This window comes from Orcinus orca, chromosome 5, assembly GCF_937001465.1.
Source record: "Orcinus orca chromosome 5, mOrcOrc1.1, whole genome shotgun sequence".
Lineage (NCBI taxonomy): Eukaryota > Metazoa > Chordata > Mammalia > Artiodactyla > Delphinidae > Orcinus > Orcinus orca.
Window position 1 is genome coordinate 145044987 of NC_064563.1, and position 19063 is coordinate 145064049.

Sequence of the window (19063 nt, forward strand, 5' to 3'; positions counted from 1 at the left end):
TCATTTTTCAGTAGTGTTAGGGGTCACAGGGAGAGAAAACTCTGCTCACCAAACAGAGAGAAGATTCTGTAATAATCACACCCATGGTTCTCAACCCCGAGGGAGCAGCGGAATCTGCGAGAGAGTTTGTTAAAATCCAGCTGGCTGTGCCCTGTCCCGGAGTTTCTGAGGTCTGGGGTGTGGTCCCAAAATTTATGTCTCAAGTTCCCAGTTGAAGTCGACGTTGCTGACCCAGGGACCACACTTTGAAAACCACTGTTCAAGGTGTCTGGGGAAGTTAAGTCTTGGATAAAAAAGTGTGCTGAAGTGCTTTGTTGTTGAACATCTGAGATTTAATCCTTGTGTGCCCACATGCTGGGACTCAGCCCTTGCAGGAAAGGCACTCACAGTAGCACTGGAAAAATGATCCTACTGGGTCCTTCGTGAATTTCTGTTAACAGCAAACACTTAGCAACCAGACCACCTGGTATGTGACCCTGGGCGAGCTACTTAACCTTCTGGTGCATTTGCCTTTCTTTAAAGTTGGTTGTTCAATGATTAAATATTTGTAAAGCCCTTAGAATCATAGGCGCTTAGTAAGCACCGTGTAAACATTTTTTTTAATTTAATTTTATTGTGGAAAGAACATTTATCGTGAGGTCCACCCTCCTAACAAAAGTCTAAGTGAACAATGCAGTATTGTTAACTATTGGCACAATATTTTTCAGCAGAGCTCTGGAACTTACTTATCTTTCATAACAGAAACTTTTTGCCCTTTGATTAGCAAGTCCTCATTTCTTCCTCCCCCCAACACCTGGCAACCACCATGCCCACTCTCTGATTGCATGAGTTTTAGATAGCTCACGTGAACGGAATTATGTAGTGTTTGTCTTTCTGTGACAGGCTTATTTCACTTAGCATAATGTTCTCAAGGTTCACTCATGTTGTCACATATTGCAAACTTTCCTTCTTTTTAAAGGCTGAATTATATTCTATTGCATATATCTACCACAGTGTTTATCCATTTACCTTTCCATGAACATTTACGTGTTTCCACATCTTGGTTATTGTGAATGGTGCTACAATGAACACAGGAGTGCTAATATCTCTTTGAGATCTTGATTTCAATTCTTTTGAATAAATGCCCAGAAGTGAGATTGCTGGATCATATGGTAGTCCCATTTTTAATTTTTTAAGGTACTTTCTTACTGCTTTCCATAGTGGCTGCACCATTTTGAATTCCCATCAACAGTATACAAGGGCTCCAATTTCTCCACATCTTTGCCAACACTTGTCTTTTGTTTTTTTGATAATGCCATCCTAAAAGATGTGAAGTGTCTAATTGAGAAAAACATCCTTTTTGCAAAAACACTTTGCATTTTGATAATTTTTTCATAACATAGTTCTCAACATTTAAATATTTCATTTACAATTTTGAATTTAAGTTTTGTACTATTTTAAATTAACTTAAAAAATTTATATCAAGACTCAATTATGATAATTTGAAATATCAGGGAAAAAATTAATACATTTCTGCCTAGAGATACAAATACAAACTGGAGAGAGAGAGAGAGAGAGAGAGAGGCTGAGACCTTATCAACTTCTTGGTACCCTCATCCACAAACTGCATCTAAATTTCAGTGAGCTCATCCTGCCTGGCTGGCTGCACCAGCGTCATTCACACAGGTGTCTTTACCTGTAGTGTTTACCTGCTCGGGCTGTAAAGGTGGTGAACAGGATGCAAAGTGGAACTCTACTGCTTACCAGCTCAGCAATGAGATCAAGCAGTTTGGCTCTCTGAGCCTAAGGTTCCTCTCTTGTGAAAAAGAGGCAATGAAGACACATGCTTTGTACCGCAGTGCAGGGCTTCACTGCAACGTGAAGGGCTTGGAATGATGCTTGGCGCAAAGATAACCCTCCTTGGTGCCCCTCTGCATCCTTCCTGCTCTTCCTCTTTGTTAAATTGTTGTTAGCAACGTTGACTGCTTAGGACTGTACCCAGCCTGACAGCGACACACAGACATAGCCTCTACCAAAGCACCATTTCTCATTTTGTCATGCTCAAATGACCACCAACATAACATTTTGCTAAAGAAGTCTTCCATCATATTCAAGCATCAGCTACAAACTGGTACTTGCCATCTACTTCTACAAGGATTAAATCATGAGCTGTTGTAGTTGCTGACCTTCAACACCTCCTGAAAGGAGTTCAGGGTGGAGATCAGGAATGAGGCACTCTGTGCTCTGGGAAAAACTGGCAGAACAGGTCTTCAGATGGTTAGATATTCTCAGAAGATTTTATGAGCCCAATTCTTGTATCTCCTCATATCTAGAAAAGCACTAAAATCCTTCATGGTGACCTCTGCTCCTCATGACTAGCAGTAACCTTCACGAGACGAGCAGAACCTTCTGCAAAAAACATGTTGTTGATTGCATGGACTCCCCCTTCACCAAAACCACATAGGTACTGACCAACCCCCCTAACTCTTTGGGGCAGTTTCTCAGAGCTATCTGAGATGCTGTCTCCCGGGCTATAGTCCTCATTTTGCCCCAAATAAAACTTCACTCACATTGTTCATGTTGTGCATTTTTTAAAGTCAGCACAAGGACACTTCTTCTCTCAATGAAAAACACTGAGCCAAACACAGCAAAAAAACAAAAACAAAAACTGGCCCCCATCTGATTCCTCCCCGCTCTGGTCACTTGACAGAACTGCAAAGTTCTTGACACCAGATGGTTGAAGCTGTAGTGCATAGCATTGCATCCAAAGCCCTTCTTGAGCTCTTAACAGGGGTCCATCTCAACAAGCTTCACACAATAATAGAAATTCCAGATCCCCTTAAATGCTCTCAAATGAGACTCTGCCCATACGCCCAAAAAATTTGTCAGCTAATTTCATCAAGCTGCAGCCTTTCATTGTTTGCTCTTCTGTTGTTCAGAAATTGCTCCCTTTGTTAGAGAATCAAATAAAGGAGAGTCACCAGAGGGCGACAGAGCAGCTGCGCCAGTGTGGAGATAACCTCCCCAGCAACGAAGCCTATACAATGTTCTTTCTGATTGAGGTGAAGATTACCGGGAACCCCGTGTGACCCTCGGGCACAGAAACTGACTTCTCCTTAGATGGTCGCATCCTTCCTGGTGGCCCTGCACATCTTGTGGTGGCCCTCCCTATATGCGAGCTTCCCCGCCTGTGGCTTGCGGGAGCCCTGCCCTGCCCTCCCTGGGTCTCACCTGGGGGATGAAGTTGCTGGTGGGTCATTGGACCCCTTTGAAACCCCAGGTCCCACACCACACTCAGCTGTCCCAGATCCCAGCTCTGTAATATGATTACAGCCCAGAATGATGCTTTTATCTCATTTTTCAGAAAATTAAGGTGTTTAATCAGGACATTGAAAAGTTAATAGAAGGAGAAGAAATTGTAAAGGAGAAAGAGTCCCGCTTATATAACAAAATCAGAGAGGAGTTTAAACACTGGATACTTTAAACACTGGATACTCATACACAGCCAATACCCAAAAAGGTAAGTCTGGGGACAGGGCTCCCGCAAAAGCAGCATCATGTTTACCAAGACCAGAAGCTACTTCCGGCACATGAAAAGTGTGCGAAGAGCTGACTGTGCCCACACGAGGGACCCCTTAGTATCTGTAACAGCTTCCCACCCATCAGTGTGGTGCGCTGACCTCACCAATTCAATAGAAGACCATTCCACCGCCTACTTCCAGCTTTCTTCTGCTCCTTTGTTCCGAGGCGAGGCAATTTCACTTACCCCGTCTCTTCCCTCCTCTTCACCCCTAATCCAAGACCAGAGAGGTCAATGCTTTGACAAGAAACTCCTTGCTTCCCCTGGCAGAATTCCAACTTCCATTCTGCTTCAGCCCAAATGCCAATAGGGTGTGTGCCCGTGGTGCATGCGTGCGTGTGTGTGTGCGTCTTTGTTTTGGCACGTGATAAAAACAGCACTAGTCCTTCCATGGTAGGCGTCCTCCAGCTGTAGTCTGGGTGTATTCTTGGGAGAGCTGTAAATGCCATAAGAATTTTTGAGTTTCTATTTTCATTTAATTAATCAGATTTTTTCCCTCCCAATTATAAACATTCAACTTCTTTCTTGGGTTGATGACTCTCAACTGAAGCACCTCTTTGGCCAGCTGGTGGAAAACAAATCTCACGTCTCCAGCTATCCCAGGGGCTGTGTCTGAGCCCCGGGTTAGGTGACGTGCCTGGTCCTTGATCACCATTCCTCCAGGCTGGCAGCTTGCAAGATGTATGCATCCTTCCTGGGCCTTCGTGGTTGGTCCCCTGGACGCTCCATGCTCCTGACTACAGGGCTGGCCCTCGTGGGCGCTTCCCCAGCCCTGCCAGGGCTCAGAGCGCTCTGCTGCAAACACAGGCTGCTCTGTGGCCGAGAAAGTCCAAGGGCCTCTGCCCCCTGTGCCGTCCTGGGATGAATAAGGTCTGGGCACGGCTACACGACACCCACCCAGACGCACTCTCCCTGGGTCTGTACCCTGTTCTCCTGAGCCACATCAGAACCAAGGGTCTTGTGTCCTCCCGTGAAACTCCTCTTGGGAAGTGGTGCATAGCCCGCTTCTAGTCTCAGGGCCCAAATCTGCAAGGTGGGGTGGGGCGTTGTCACATACGTGGTTTTGGCCACGTACACGCCTAAAAAAGAAGGAAAACCTGCCCTTGTGAAGTTTCTCTCTTCTCTCAAATTACTGTCTCTGCCTTCAATGCACAAAAGTCCATTTGAAACTCAAAAGCCAAGAAGTGAACCCATTCCACTATGTCCTCTCTCCCATTCCCGGGATGCCTTTGACCCTGTAGGTGACATGGGAGTCGCAGGATTTCTGGGAAACACAGATAGGGAGCTGTTATCCCACTGTGCCCATTAGCCCTGGAGACATTCTTGAATGCTTGGATTCAAGCCAACTACAGAGACAAGAGTGATGGGCGTGAAAATGTAGAATAAACCATAATGGAGGAACCAGAAGGACGGGGATGTGGGAGGCGATGGAGGTCGGGGCAGAGAAAAGGAACAGGTGTGTGCTCCCTTTGGCGGCAAGTATACTAAACAAACAAACACACAGACTGGCAGTAGAGAAGGTGAGCCTGGCACAGGCAAGGAGCAGAATCACAGGATAGGACAGGTGAGGACAGCAGTAGAGGGTGAAGGGGGAGCTCCTGAAAATCGCCATTTAAGTCTCAGGTCTTCTTTGACCTCGGATTATTTTTAACTCCGTGTTCAACATAATAGTACTTCCTAGGCTGTTTAAGCAACGTGGCGGGGGGTGGAGGGAGAAAAAGAGAAGTAATGTGTTTCTCTTTCTTATTCAACCAGAAGAAGATTGAAGACATAAAAGCAAAACAAGCGGAAACAGCAGAAAATCTGACCCGGCTTCAGTTCAGGATGGAGCAATTGATTTATTGTCAAGATCAGATTCACAGCGTGTGGCTCTGAACAGAGTCTGAGAAGAGATCTTTAACCCAGTGGGAACGCCTCCACAGAATCTTCAGTCGAAATCGCCCCTTTTAAATGATCCGCCTTCATTTTCCTCCACTGTGGAAATTTGGGTCCACCTGAATGTGTGTTTCTCGGTGAGCATGTAGGGGTACAGGGACAGTGCACTGCGGTCCCTGCCGAGCAGAGAGCGGGGTAACCCCGTTGACAGCTGCTTAGCTGAGCAAACAGGGGAGAGGCCACACTGCTGCGTACCAAGCCCTTTGGCTGTGAAAAACTACTCATATATTATCTCATTATAGTTTTATAGTAACCTTACCAAAGCACTTTTAATTTGCCCCCAAATCAGGTTTCTCATGGAGCAGAGAATGTACTCAAAATTAATTCCATCTCCAAAGTTCTTTGTATTTTGTGCTATGCATAAATTACAAAATTACTATTATCAGAATACAGCAAAGCGCCGACTTGACTGGTTATGGTTTAGCTTCCCTTCATAGTTCAGAAGGCTCTCAGCTCCTGAAGTGCCTCAAACTTGCGAGGTCCACAAAGTGGGAATGAAAAAGGCTTTCCCTAGATTTTGCGACCCAGTCGGCTTCGTGGTTTCTAACACTCCATCCGTGGACTAAAGTATTAGGGCGCATAGAGAAGGAGGTAGCTTTTAAACTGCAAAGAAGCCCAACTCCTGAAGCCCTTTCTCGATCAGAATAGGAAGTAGAGTTACCCAGGTGTGGGGTCCAGCTGTCAGGCAAACTGGAGATGCTGAGGAAAGGAGGGAATGAGGCAAGCGCTGACACAGGTCCCGATCGGCTCCCAGATGGGACCCAGGGTTCACAGCTGTGAGGTCCCTCCTGGGAGGAGAAGCGGGGGTGGGGGAGGAGCTCCCAGAAAGGCTGGGATGTCTAGAACATGGTATGGGTTTGCGAGCCTACAGGTGGGTTCTTCATGCCAGAGGGAATACCTGGGCAGGGAAAATTGGGCAACCCAAATCGATCCTTCCCTTGGTTTGGTACTGACCGCTGGCGTGGAGGTGGACGGGACACCAGGACTCAGCAAGTAGACCGTGCATGCATCCAAGAACTTTTCTCTGCAGCCACAGGCCTTGGCCCCAGACCCCTCCAGCTGACCCTTCTTATCCCCTCTTCCAGGAAACCGGCAAACGTCTCGCCAACCTGATCCCATTCATAATTCAGTATTTTATGCTCCAAGAGAATGGTGATTACTTACAGAAAGCCACGATGCAGATACTACAGGAAAAACAGTACTATTCCTGGCTGCTTCAAGAACAGAGTGACACGACAGCCAAGAGGAGATTCCTTAGGGAGAAAAGTTACCGGCTGGCTCAGGCACGGCGCGCTCTCTACGAATTCCCCCAGTTAAAGTGGTAAATCCCAAAAGAACACCAGTGCTGCTGGGTTTTGCTATGCGCGTGACTGTAAGGGAGTTGGTACAGGAAGTGGTGTCTCATTTGGGGCCAGACTTTTCTGTTGCTGTCTGTGTCCATCTTCACTGTGCTGCACTCAGCACCAGAGTTTATATCTGAAGTCCCGCGACCCACAGAGCTGTCACCTCCACCGGGAGGTCTTCCTTGTCCTCTGTAAAGAGGGGGCTCTCCAGCCCTTGGGCCCCAGAGCCCCCAGTTACAGCATTCTTAAATACTGCTGGCATTCTTTGTTAATTTTTCACCCCTCTGCATTAGACTATGAGACCTCAGAAAGGTAAGGTCAGTTCATATTCTTTTGTATTTCCAGAATCTCGCATGGTGCCTGGAGCATAGTAGCCACTTAATAAATATCTCATTGAACCAATGAATGATGGAGATTACCTGAGGCTATGGCTTAAATCCAGACTTTGGTTGTTTGGAATGGTGTCCCTTAGCTGGTCACTTTCTGACAAATTCAGTCATGCCATGCCACCTGCTTCCCATCATTTGCTGTGATGGTGTTTCCCAGTCCCCTGGGAGACAAGAGGCTGAGTGATATTATTTTTAATTTGCAGTGAACTCCATTGCTGTGTTAAGTCTTAAAGAGAAATTTAATAAGGAAAAACATTTTTTTAAAAAGCATAGAGCTTCACACCAGTGGTCATCTCTAGATTGGAGGATTATGGTTAATTTTATTTTCTTCTTTGAACTAAGCTAATGACCTCACAGGAATTTTAGGAAGGTTAAGTGAAACCATTTCTACAAACTATGTGTCCCAAAGCAGGTGTTCAAAAATGCCAGCAATTTTTCCCTCCAACAAAGACCACTTTTTTTCTTTACCTCTAGGTCTGTCAAGAAGCCCTCAATTCTAAAGCTCTTCCAGCCAGTTCTTATGTTTAGTTCTTTGATACTTTTTGACAATTTTTGTATATGGTGTTAGGTAAGAGTCCTTTGGCGTATGCATATCCAGTTTGCCCAGCACCATTTTTTGAAACGACTGCTCTTTCTCTATTGATCTTGGCACTCTTGTCAAAATCATTTGAGCATATATGCAAGGACTTGTTTCTGGGCTCTGTTCTATTGCATTGGTCTATATGACTGTCTTTATGACATTACCACACTGTTTTGATAATTGTAGATTTGTCGTAAGTTTTGAAATCAGGAAGTGTGAGTCCTCCAGCTTTGTTCTTTTTTTCTTTTTTTTTTTTTTTTGGCTATTCAGGGTCTCTTGAAATTCCATATGAATTTTAGGATGAGTTTTTCTATCTTTGCAAAAAAATGTCATTGGAATTTTGATAGAAATTGCACTGAATCCATAGATAGCTTTGGGTAGTATTTGCATCTTACAGTATTGTCTTTCAATCCATGAACATAGGATGTCTTTCCATTTATTTGTGTCTACTGTAATTTCTTTAAGCAATATTTTGTAGTTTTCAGTGTACAAGTCTTTCAATTCCTTAGTTAGTTACCAAGTATTTTGTTCTTTTTGATGCTATTGTAAATGAAATTGCTTTCTTAATTTCCTTTTCAGATTGTTTATCATTAGTTTACATAAATGCAACTCATTTTTATGTGTTGATTTTATATCTTGCTACTTTGTTGAATTCATTACTAGTTATAAGAGTTTTGTGGACTATTTATGGTTTTCTACATATAAGGTCATATCATCTGTGAACAGAGATTATTTCACTCCTTCATTTTTGACTTGGATGCCTTTTATTTCTGTATCTTGCCTAACTTCTCTGGCTAGAACTTCCAATACTATGTTGAATAAAAGCGGCAAAAGTGGGAATCCTTGTCTCACAAAGTTACTCTGATTTTAAAGAACTTTTGTAATATTGAACCTAAAGATTATGAGAAGAAAATTTAAAAGACAAAACACTGGTTTCACTTTAGGTATCATACTTTTTTTCTTTTTGGCTTTTCCCCCTCATTTTATCAATTGGGTCACATGTACAAATAGTAGCAGAGCTGAAGAAAAGAATCAAATTTCTTCGTATAATAAACGCTGTTGTGAACAAGCAATTCTGAGAAAAATAAAATCTGATGTTTGTTATTTGTTTCATAAATTGTATAGTCAAAGCTTCCCCTAAATGTTTAATACATTTCACTCATGTGTACACATACACAGCCTCAACCAAAGCTTCTCATTTACCACCTCAGGACTGACCCCAAAACCCAGGTGCGAGGCATCCAGGGAAGATGCTTGGAGCCAGGTGTATGAGTTTCCTGGGGCTCCGATTAAAGCAACTTTCCTTTCTGCCAATATTTGCCTCTTGAATACTGACTTCTGAGCAGTGAGCAGTCAAATCTGAGTTCAGTAACAAACCCACTACACCTGGCTTTCCAACAGGTCAAAGCATGGAGCTAACTTCTCGACAAACACCTTAAGATCTGCACAGCTTAACACAATCCAAGGGTGCTTCCTGCTCACATCACAGTGATCCAAGGTGGCTTGGCAGGGTTCAGAGCCACACTGTCCCTTAGGGCACCAGCCTCCTCCCACCTAGTGACCCCACCATCTCAGTGGCCTTTGATCCTCCACCACACCCTCTACATCTGGCCAGCAGGTGAGGCAAGAGAGATTGGTGAGGATTGCAAGGAAGGTTTCCAGGAGCTAGGCTTGGGAGTAGTGTACATCACTACTCCTACGCTCCGTGGGCTGACGTCAGGCCTGTGGCCACACCTAACTGCAAGGCAGGCTGGGAAATGTGGTCCAGCTCAGCAGGAGGTGGAGCAAACAGGATTTGGACATTGCCACACCCACCCGTACATCCATGGAGAATATTCCTTGAACAAAACACAGGAATAAAGAAACAGACATGTTCCCTGCTCTTCCTTCTTATCCCAGGCTCACTCACACACACTCACACACACACACACACACACACACACACACACACACACGTTTCCTCCTCCAATGCTACTGTGGATCTGGGGTTTGTTCATAACAAATGTGGAAATAAAGGAAGACTACCCAAATGAGAATGTAGATGGAAAAAAAAAAAAAGAACACAACCTAAAAGTTGAGAGTTATGGTTTATTTGGTGGACATTCTTAGGACTTCAACCCTGGAGAGACAGCATCTCAGACAAAGGCTGAGAAAACTGTTCGGGGGAAACCAGGATATACAGGACATTTTGCAACAAAGGGCAGGTAGTTGGAATGTCAAAAGATTGTTAATTCAAGAAAACCAGATATCTCAAGTTAAGGAATTTAGCTTTTTTCTATGTATGGGAAGAGGCAAGGGGCTAGGCTCACCGGAATCATTCCCTTGATGTGCACCTCAGCTACCTGGGGCCAGCATCCTGTGCTTTCTCATCCTGCGTTTCCACAAGCTGCACTGTTAGTGCAGTGCACTGTCACAAGCTGCACTGTCGGATGGCTGCAGTCTGATGACTGCTAGATGGTGGGTATTTCTCGTTTCCATCCTGAGTTCCTTCGGGGCTCACTGTTGGGGCGGCTGCAATCGCTGATGACTGTGACATCCTTTGTTTACTGATGGCAGGCAGCATTCTTAGTCCACAAGAACTAGCAAAGTTACTTATTCACAGCTGGCTATAGCAAGCGGGCCCACCACCAGGACTCACATTTTGTCAGAGACTCAATGGCAGGCAGAGGAGTGGGAAAGCTTTACAGTGGAAAAAAAGGAAGGCTCAGACTGCTCTGAGAGATTGCTCCAAAGAGGTAAAGGAGGAGCCAGGATATTTGTGAACTTTTTTTGCTGGGAAAAACATGTCATCAAGCATAAAAAGATTACTGCTAATCACAAAGGACAGATATCTTAAGTTAATGATCTCAGTGCTGTTCTATGTATGGGAAGATGCAAGAATCTGCGGTCCTTGAAATTTTTCCTTAGGTAGGTATCTTAACTCTCTAAGGGCTGGTATATCCAAAGCACAGTATGCCTCCCGTTTTTCTCCATCCTGAATTCCCCTCAGGTGCACTGTGGGTGGGCAACCACGGGGACCAACGGCTTGATCCTTGTAGAACTGGAATGGCAGGCAACATTTTTTTCTTTAGAGTCCTAAATTAAAAGTAGGGACAAAAAAGTAGGGACTCTATTTGATAGGGACAGAGTAAAAGGACAAAGTAGGCGCTTAAATAGCTAATCCTACTAGGGGATTATAAGTAAAGAAAAAAGTCTGGGAGACCCCTGTAAATGATCAATCAGGAATGTAGGTTTTCTTTTTTTGTTTTTAATTTTATTTATTTATTTTTAAATTTATTTATTTTTGACTGCGTTGGGTCTTCGATGCTGCACGCGGGCTTTCTCTAGTTGCGGCGAGCAGGGGCTACTCTTCATTGCGGTGCGTGGACTTCTCATTACAGTGGCTTCTCTTGTTGCGGAGCACGGGCTCTAGGTGCACGGGCTTAAGTAGCTGTGGCACGCAGGCTCAGTAGTTGTGGCTCGTGGGCTCTAGAGCACAGGCTCCATAGTTGTGGTACACGGGCTTAGTTGCTCCGTGGCATGTGGAATCTTCCCAGACCAGGGTTCAAACCCGTGTCCGCTGCATTGGCAGGTGGATTCTTAACCATTGCACCACCAGGGAAGCCCAAGAAAGCAGGTTTTCTTAACCACAAAATCAAGTATGCTTGTTTAGCAACAAAACCATGAAACAGAAGCATGAGACGTGCCCCCAAATGATAAAACAATGGTGGCGTGAGACCCACATCCTGCACAGTAAGCTCAGTAAGTTAATGATTCATTCCTAGGACTTGCTCCTCTGCACACACTAAAAACAAATATATAGGGAAAAGTGACATTATACTAAAACCTGAGATGATTTACCGTTTTTAGCATATGTTACCACCTTTTTGCTCATTTCCCTTGTGCCATGGCAGTGCTGGCTTGACCAGGTAGGGACAAGAAAACTCCCCCACCTGACATGGAGGTGGAGCTGATGATGGAAGCGTGACGTCTACTCAAGAATGAGGAAGAAGGTGCCCTTTTCCCCCTCCCCACTTTCCCTATGATTATAAAACTGTAGCCCACTAACTTCTTGGGGAGCAGAAAGCTCTCATCCACCTGCTTGTAAGCCTCACAAGTGTCCTATTCTAAGACATCACTTCTTACCTATCACTCTGCCTCTGGCTGAGTTCTTTCTGTGCTGAGACATGAAGAACCAGAGCTCCTCGGAGCCCCCCAAACACCACCTAGAAGTTTCATAGTAACCAAATTGAAACCATGCCCCCCTAGATTTGACAGAAACTGATAGCTAATAGGAATTCTCGAGCCTGCCTTGCAGAACAACAGATGGGGGTAGCTTGTCAAAACCCCTCAGCTTGTAAACTGCCTTCGCCAATTAAGCAGCCTTTAGTTTCCTTCCTTCCTTCCTCCCTCCCTCCCTCCCTTTTTCTCTTTGATTGCACACCTTCCCAGCTACCCATAGCCCAGTTGTTCTACCGGAACTTGGCTCAGGTCCCGTACAGTGTGAGCCAGCTAAGGCTGGTTGGGACCACTGACCCTAAACCTGGGCTTATGCAGGTGTCCAACATATGGCCTTTTGAGGCCAGAGGGCTGGAAAACTCCACCCTCCCATCATGTTATGCGCCTCCTTTATGAATATGCAGAAACCAGTGATAAATGGAATATTTGCTGCCGTGTCAGTAAACAAAGGGTGTCACAGTCGTCAGCAATGGCAGCCACAGCCTGTGGTGAGCTGGTGAGCCCTGAGGGAACTGAGGATATAAAACACAGGATACTGGCCCCAGGGAGCTGAGGTGCAAATCAAAGGAATGATTTCAGTGAGCCCAGACTTTGCATCTTCCCATACATAGAAAAGCACTAAATTCCTTAACTTGAGGTATCTAGTTTTCTTTTATTAACAGTAATCATTTGTTCCTACTACCTGTCCTTTGTTGCAAAACTCCTATATATCCTAGCTCCCCCCTCACCTCCTTGGAGCAGTTCTCTCAGGGTTACTTGAAATGCTGCCTCCCAGGCGTGAAGTTCTAAAACTTCCCGCCGAATAAAACATAACGCTCAACTTATAGGTTCTGAATAATTTCATAGTCGACCCATGTAACCCAGATGCGCCTGCGCAAGACACTGATTACCTCACCTTTTTCCCCACTTCCAGTCACCTTTCCCCAACTCTAAATATCTAAACCTCCACGCCTTCCGGGAGGCAGGTCTGAGACCTGTTCTCCCTTCCCCACGCTTGACCGTCTTGTGAATAAACTCTTTCTCTGCTGCAAACAGACCTGGTTTGGTAAAAAAAAAAAACCCGGTCATTTGGGGCTAATTGTTACAAGAGTTATTGTTTGGCTTCCTGGATTGTTGGTAGGTAGCTTTCTGACTTCCTACACATTGGCCTAAGGCAGGCTGTCTTCCTTGGTTGGCTGCTGTTAACAGTGGATTGGTTTCCTGGGCGGGTTGCTTCACCTGTTCTGTTTTCAGACTTCTGTTTTCATAGATGGTCTGACCATTGACTGTGTGTATATTAAGTCTCTCACAGCATACCTTACCTGTGGGACCTTCCTTTCTCCTCTGCCTCTGGGCACTGCAGACCTGCTCCTACAGGTGAAATCTGCTTTGATCAAAGTCTGGGGATCTGCCTGTGCTTGAACACGATCCCTCCTGAAGTCAAATCCAGCTTCTCTACCCCAACACTGAATTAATTTTTGAAGACAGAGTTTTGGGTGAAGTAGAAAAGAACAGGTTTATTGCTTTGCCAGGCAAAGGGGGCCACAGCGGGCTAATGCCCTCAAAACTGTGTATCCCAACCTGGAGGGGGTAGTGAGAAGTTTTATAGTAATGGTTCAAAGTGGGCGTGATCAGCTGGTGGACTTTCTTCTGATTGGTTGGTGGTAAGTGGGAGTCAGCATCACCAACCTTCTGGTTCCAACAGGTCTGGGGGCTACATGCTTATGGGCAGCACACAGTTAACTTCTCCCACCTGGTGGAGGGTCTCAGTACCTGCAAAGCAGCTCGAAGATATTGCTGTGTGCATCCCTTGGTGGGAACCAGGACCCTGCCCCAAGGCTGCACTGTTGTTTCTCTTGACTGTTCCTTCCTTGTCTCACATCCCCTCCCTTCCCTGATTAGCATCTGTTTGAAGCTGCCCAGTTGGAACTCAGGGAAGGTCATGGAGGCTGAATGAAACCTATTTTCTGTAATCAAGAGATGGGGGACACAGAAAGGCTTTTGTGCCCAGGAGCCCCAGAGCGACCTGCTCCATTATCACTCCCTCCCCTCCCTTCCCCTGAGATTCCACACTGGGGTAGAGGTGGGCTGGGGGAGGGATATTCTCTCCAATCAATGGTGCAGTGATAATGCAACAGAGAAGAACAAAATCTGACTCCAGGTTGGATCTGTTTCTTTCACTTTGCCCTTTGCTTTCCACTGCTTTTGTTCTGTCGAAAGCTATAGGCATACATAAGGGCCTGCCTCGGGGAACCCTGCCCCTCTGCCGGAATGTTAAACCAAAGTGCCTTTGTTCAGCTCACAGGGAGACGCCCTGACCTGTCCACCTGTGGATGGCAGCAGAAAAGAAGAAATGAACACATCCCCTCCCCGAGGCTGGCCAAACCAGGAGATGTTTTGCAAGACTTATGGCCTTTTTACTTTACTTCCTCACCTCCTCCCCCTCTCTGTTCTATAAAAGAAACTGGCATCCAGACTCCGGGAAGATGGTTTTCTGGGGACCCTAATCCACCGTCTTCTGGGTCTGACGTCTTTCCGAATAAAGTTCCTGTTCCTTGCCTCAGCATCTTGTCTCCCAATTTATTGGCCTGTCGTGCGCAGCGAGCAGAGCGAGCTTGGACTCGGTAACACTTCCTGACTACACACCCACAGAAAGGCTCCTTGGGGGTCAAAAAGGGAGGGAGATGGCATCCCAAAGCAGTGATGTCATCCTAGCCATAGGCCTCTTTGCTAGAATCCATCTTGGCTAAGAGATGCACGCGCACACAGGGAGGACGCTGAGATACACCAAGTACGGTCTCAGAGCCAGGCAAAGCAAGATGATTGGGCAGAGGAAACCCTGAAGAAATGCCCCATGTAAGGGATTCAAACTGGCACTAGGGCGCAACTCTCTCTCTGAGCCCGCAAGTGTGTGCCTATTCACACGTACCCTTTTTCCTCCTAATAAACACTTTTCTTGTTTCACTACTTTCCACCTCTTTGTGGAAATTTATTTCTACAAAGCCAACGGTCCAGGGGCTTTATCACTGGCCACTGGCCCTTGTGGTGGTCTAGTGGCTAGGATTCAGGGGCCTCACTGTCACGGCCTGACTTCAGTCTCTGGCCAGGGAACCAAAATCCTGCTTCAAGCCGTGGCAGGCTGAGGCCACCCGAGATCAAGTCCATCTCTCTGAGCTCCATTTACTATTTGATGTATTTTTGCAATATTAGAGATCATATGTGTAGAGAAATTAGCCCAGTACCTGACATGGTCGCTCCACAGATGCCCCATAACAAAGAGATGACAGTTTTGACACAGAGACACTGTGTTGGGCTCCCTCCACTTTCTATTCCATGAAACACGGAGCTCAGCTGCAGGCAGAGGAGGAATGAGCAGCCTGGGTTGGAATTTGAAGAACTGGTGGAAAGAACGGCCTGGGCCACTTCCTGTTACCCCCTGGGAGAGGTCCTGGGAAGGCAGGGAACACGTGCTGTTGCCTCCTTCATCGTTAAAGCAAACTTTCACCAAGTGTTGATCACCAGACGAATGCCAGACAGACAGCTGACCCTTATCCAGGAAAAAATGATTTTGGAATGGCCCCATGTACACTAAGCCTGGTCCCAGGGCCACCAGTGGCCCTGGTCCCGGGGCCACTCAGCTCCAGCAGAGTGACGGACCCTGTGTTCCTAACAAGCTCCAAGGTGAAGCCAACACTGCTCGTCCTGGAACCAGCCTTTGAGAAGCCAGGTCTATGTCACCAGCACAGAAGAGAAAACAAAACGTGGCAGTGACGCCAGGCACTGGCGCTTCTGGCGGGACTGATGGGGCGCTCGGCCGCGGAGCGCTGCTCTGCGCTTCGGCCTGGTAGCATCAGACACGGGAGCATTACCGCGGTGGTTCCGGGTTACCCCGCAGCCCCGCGTGCCGCCGGGCTCCGGAAGACGTGCGTCCGGACCTGATGCAACGTCCAGGCAGCAGCGCAGCGTACCCTACCGCGTGCGGGCGCGACAACTTGGCCGGCCTGGGGGCGGAGCCCTCACACCGCCCCTCCCCCTAGGCACCACCCCTTGCTCCGGACTCCGCCCCCTCCTCCTCACGCGGCGTCCTCCGCTCCAACGCGCAACACCCCCACCCGGTACCGCCCCCTCCTCCTCCGAGCTCCGCCCCCGCCTCTCCTGCCCCTGGATTCTTGGGGGGCGGCAGCTGGACTTCACTTTCTCTGAGCAAAGAAACGGAAACCGAGCTTGAATGGACTGGGAAACGCCAGATCAGAAAGAAACTGAGCGGCTTAGGGTAACTCTCCGAGGTCACGTGAGGACCACGTCTGCAAGACCAGAGCCAGTCCTCTGACTCACCATTCATTCTAGAAACATTTATTGAAATACTATGTACCAGGAACTGTGCTGGACCCCAAGTACAACAGCAAACATCACGAACTTGCCCGTGCCCTTGACGGCCTGGTGGCAGACAGGGCGTTCAAAATGGCCAAGACAGCGTGACAAGGCCATGGTCCTGGGGAAGAGGGGAGTTGGGGCGTGGGGCTCCCAGAAAGCAAGTCCACTAGGCCTGGAGAAGGACGGAGGCAGGCTGCTTTCTGGGAAGAAACCCAGCGCGCAGGCGGAGGACAAGCGCCCTGAAATGGAAGCTCTTGCATACTGAGGCGGCGCTACATTCAGGCAATGGGGCGCGCCAAGCTGAGCTCGCTGGAATACCTCCACTCCACCCCTCCCATCCCTGCACAGGGTGCCGCTCGCTTCCCACAGGTGTCTGAGTAAATGCACCGGTTTGCAGGTGGGGAGCGATGCCTGGAAGCTTGTCGGGCCTGGTTTCCCGTAAGCACCAGCTCACCTGTCTTCTGCAAGGCCAGGCCATGCAGGTGATGAGAGGGCAGGACCAGGACCAGAGAGACCTGCAGAGCCCTGGGCATCCGTGACTGCACAGGCAGCAGGAGTTCTGGGATCAGTGATTGTTTGGCCCCTGATATGCTCTCCCGTGGATGCTGTGTTTTTGCCAGACACGTTTTAATGGAGTTAAGAAACGTTAGTAAGAGGGTAGGGCCAGGTGCATGCTGTGGTGGGATCCCCAGGGGCTGAGATGGCTGTGCTCAGTCCAATGAAACTCAGCCTGTGATTACTAAGCAACTACTGTTGCTGGGTGGTAGGCACTGGAGGGATCGAAGCTTGATGAGAACTTTGTCGAGGTGACAGCCCCATCGAGGAGGGGGCTACATGCTCCACTATTTAGGACATCCATCTGGGATGCGAAGCATCTTTGCCTGAGCTAAGCCAGGGGAAGCGGAGGCTGGAAGAGGTGTGACCCAGGCTTAGAAGGAGCTCCCTAGGGCAGCTGCAGAGACAGGGAGCATGCCGCTGGGACTTAGCAAGGGAGGAGAATGTCTCCAGGAGCCCAGGGGGACAGATAGGCCAGCAGAAGTGGGGTGCTGAGCCTGGAGGACAATTCTCAAGGGCTAAGAGTTTGACACTCATCTGTTAGAATATAGAGTCATCAATGTCTCTTTAGAAGGGAAAGAATCATCAGCAATTCAGGTGAAAGGCTGTGAGCTTCCTGAGAACAGGAGCTGCATCGTGTCGATTTTAGCATGGAGAGAAGGTGCTCCAGAGCACAGGCTTGGGAATAAAAGCCTAGATTGCAATCTTAGCTTCCCCACCTCCTAGCCAAGGGGCCTAGCGGTAACCTAACTCCTTGGCCTCAGTCTCCTCATACGTAAAATGGGCGTGTCAATCTTACTTCCCTCACAGGGTGGTTGTGAAGGTGAGCTAGTCTCTCAGGCTGGCACCCAACACATACTATGGCCTGGTGCCTATGAGCTATTACTGTGTTCAATTATACCCCAAACGCGCCCCTGGGCTCTTGGAACTGCCATCTAATGTGCATATTGGAAGCGGCAGGTGCCAAGTCCCTGGCCAGGAGGCAAGAGCGGGAGGAGTGTGAAGCAACTGGGCACCAACATTAAGGATGCACTTGACCTACTGAAAGTGAGCAGCTCCTTAAATCCTGCACCCCAGGCACCTCACTCACTCACCTGCCCCCAGCCCTGGCCCCGGCGCTGGCTTTGGCCCCAGCCAGTTTTCACTTTTGCTAGCGGCTCTTTCTGAATTCATGCCTGAACCAGAATCACAGGGAGAGCCTCATGTGGTTTCAGGAAGTAGGATCATTCCTCAGAGTTAAGCCTTCACTCTTCTTCGTAACTAGGAAGTAACCGAGGCCCGGACAGGGAAGCAGCTAGGCAAGTGTTCCTGGATAATTATTGGGGAAGCGTGTGTTCTCCCATCAGACCACCCTGGGTGGGATTGCCCAGACTCCAGCAGTGGGCCCTGCAGAGCACGGCAGCCGTCAGGCCAGGGAGCTGCTCCATGGGGCCTCCTCCCCTCCTTTTGGGTGCCACTGTATTGAGTTTGGTTCCATCCAAGCTTTCCCTGTGTGTGTGAAGAACGTCCCCTGCTCTATCAGTAGACGAAGGATGTTGCAGCCCTCAAACCATCAGCTACTGCGGCTACCGGAGACTGTGCATTCTGAGGGGATTCAGCGTGGAGAAAAAGAGGATACTGGCCCTAGATGGTTAAGGTGCACATCAAAGGAGTGATTTCTATGAGCCCAGACTCTTGCATCTTCCCATACATAGAAAAGTGCTGAAGTCATTCACTTGAGATGTCTGGTTTTTCTTTTTTTTTTTTTTTTGCGGTACGCGGGCCTCTCACTGTTGTGGCCTCTCCCGTTGCGGGGCACAGGCTCCGGACGCGCAGGCTCAGCGGCCATGGCTCACGGGCCCAGCCGCTCCGCGGCATATGGGATTTTCCCGGACCGGGGCACGAACCCGTGTCCCCTGCATCAGCAAGCGGACGCCCAACCACTGCGCCACCAGGGAAGCCCTGGTTTTTCTTTAATTAACAGTAATCTTTCGACATTCCAGCTACCTGTTTTTTGTTACAGAAACTCCTATACATCCTGCTTCCTCCCTGACCTCTTTGGAGCTGTCCCTCAGAGCCATCTGAGAGGCCATCTTCTAGGGTAAGTCCTCAGTAAGTCCACCAAATAAAACACGATTCTCAATTTTTAGGT

The 19063-nt window shown here is 47.7% G+C and overlaps 1 protein-coding gene across 1 annotated transcript; it reads left to right on the plus strand.

Moving 5' to 3' along the window:
* The first annotated feature begins 5287 nt into the window (after positions 1 to 5287).
* Positions 5288 to 8867, plus strand: LOC117199289 (interferon-induced GTP-binding protein Mx2-like). The gene is given in 3 exon segments (XM_049709867.1): positions 5288 to 5422; positions 5425 to 5571; positions 6580 to 8867. Coding segments are annotated over 3 exon segments (522 nt in total). The 3' UTR covers positions 6820 to 8867.
* Positions 8868 to 19063: the final 10196 nt, after the last annotated feature.